At 33.5% G+C, this 2,250-nt stretch overlaps 1 protein-coding gene across 1 annotated transcript; it reads left to right on the forward strand.

The window, feature by feature from the left end:
- Window positions 1-70: 70 nt before the first annotated feature.
- HELRODRAFT_177892 (hypothetical protein) lies at window positions 71-1,918 on the forward strand (the record flags this gene model as incomplete). Its single annotated transcript, XM_009026057.1, has 5 exons — window positions 71-148; window positions 343-421; window positions 964-1,053; window positions 1,212-1,293; window positions 1,798-1,918. 5 exons carry the CDS (start codon window positions 71-73, stop codon window positions 1,916-1,918), a joined length of 450 nt encoding a protein of 149 aa, XP_009024305.1.
- Window positions 1,919-2,250: the final 332 nt, after the last annotated feature.

The following is a 2,250-nucleotide window of genomic DNA, read 5'->3' on the forward strand; positions in this document are numbered from 1 at the left end:
ACACATCAACAACCCAACCAACCAATCAGCGATAGGGTGTCCAAACATAGGTCCCGCAGAAAATGCCCTCATGATCAGGAAAAGTGCAAACACAACATTAGTTCAGTGCAAGGCAAGGAGGAAAAATAACGATGATGATGATGATGATGTTGGTGGTAATGATGATGATGATGATGGTGATGCCAATGATGATGACCACAACGACGATGATGAGGAAGATGATAATGAGGATGTTGGTAATGATGATGATGATGGGGATGTTAATGGCAATGATGATGATGATGATGACGACGACGACGACGATGATGATGATGGTAATGATAATGATGACGATAATTAAAGGGGGAATTAGCCCCAATTGTCCACACCCTCATCTGCGTGGGGACACAATGGCGTGGCGGGTCTGATGTTATGTGCCCCGGTAAGTTTGTTGTTGTGATGATGACGGTGGTGATGATGACGATTTGTTGTTGTTTTTGATGATGGTGATGATGATGGTGGGAATGTTCATTCGTTTAATTTACTTATATGTACATTCATTCATTCATTCATCATTTATTCGTTTACTCTTTCATTCATCTATTCATTCATATATACATACAAACAAACATACATACATACATACATACAAACATACATACATACATACATACATACATACAAACATACATACATACACTAAATGTAAATTATTTTCTTCACCATCTCATCCACTAATTCCTATTACATCTTATTTACAATCAAAAACATCAACAACGTCTTCATTATTATCATCACAACAGCTACGTCATCTTCATCGTTATCAGGATTATTATTCATCATAATCATCACCGCAACTGCATCATCATCATCATTACATCATAACTCTAATAACAACCACAACAACATCATCGTCAGGATCATCATCATCATCATCATTACCATACTTTTCAAAAACACTATAATCGTCATCATCATCGTCAGGATCATCATCATCATCCTCGTCATCATCATCAACACAACCAACGGCCGGACATATCAACGATGTGTTTCAAGCATTTGGAATGTCACCAGGTTCATGATGACGATGATGAAGATGATGATGACGATGAAGATGATGATGAAGATGATGATGACGATGATATCGTGAATAATATACATTTTGTCTATAATTAAAATTCAATTATTTATTATTATTACCATAATTATAAATTATGAATCATTATTCGAAGAGTTCTCAGTTTTAGTAGCTCTGTTGACGGCAACAGTTATTGGGATGTTGGTCCTGTCAGCCGGCCTCTACATTATGAGAAGGTATGTTTGTATGTTTGTTTGTGTTTGTATGTGTGTTTGTTTATGTTTGTGTGTGTGTTTGTTTGTGTGTGTGAGTGAGTGTGTGTGTGTGTGTGTGTGTGTGTGTGTGTGTGTGTGGGTGTGTGTGTGTGTAATCTCTGTATATTTCTATAAGAATGGATGTATGAAAAGATATTTGCTAGCGAATAAGAGTGACTAAGATGATGAGTTCTAGGAACGTTAAATGAAATTCGTATAAAAATGTTTTGGCATAAATGTAAAATATGAATATTTCGTGCTGAAACCCCATATATATAGAAGCACAATAATATAAGAATGCCAAAATAACAGAGTTGTATAAGGCATTCAATATAAAATTAGAAAACTTAGCCCTTAAACGATAAATTAAACCTAAATTCTTGGTAAGTTTTTTTTATATATGTTCAAGTTACGATAAATTACTCGAAATAATAAAACCAAGAAATTTATTTGAGTGAACCGCCTGTCAATGCTATTGTCATTCAGTGAAATCTTAACATCCAAGATACCAGTACGGACCATGGGTGCAAATATAATGGGACGAGTTTTACTAAAGTTGATTCTCAAATTGTTTGATTATTTGAAAGATTGCTTAATATTCGAATGAGATAATCATAAAGTAGAGTCGTCAGCGAGAAAAAAATTAATTTTAAGATTTATATGAGTTAACAAAGTCATTAATAAAAATATTAAAAAGTAAAGGATGTATTAATGTATGTATGTATGTATGTATGTATGTATGTATGTATGAATGTATGTATGTATGTATGTATGTATGTATGTATGTATGTATGTATGTATGTATGTATGTATGTATGTATGTATGTATGTATGTATGTATGTATGTATGTATGTATGTATGTATGTATGTATGTATGTATGTATGTATGTATGCATCATCCACAAATATACAGGTATACACACACATAGTCAAACACC

This window comes from Helobdella robusta (genome assembly GCF_000326865.2).
Source record: "Helobdella robusta unplaced genomic scaffold HELROscaffold_45, whole genome shotgun sequence".
Classification (NCBI taxonomy): domain Eukaryota; kingdom Metazoa; phylum Annelida; class Clitellata; order Rhynchobdellida; family Glossiphoniidae; genus Helobdella; species Helobdella robusta.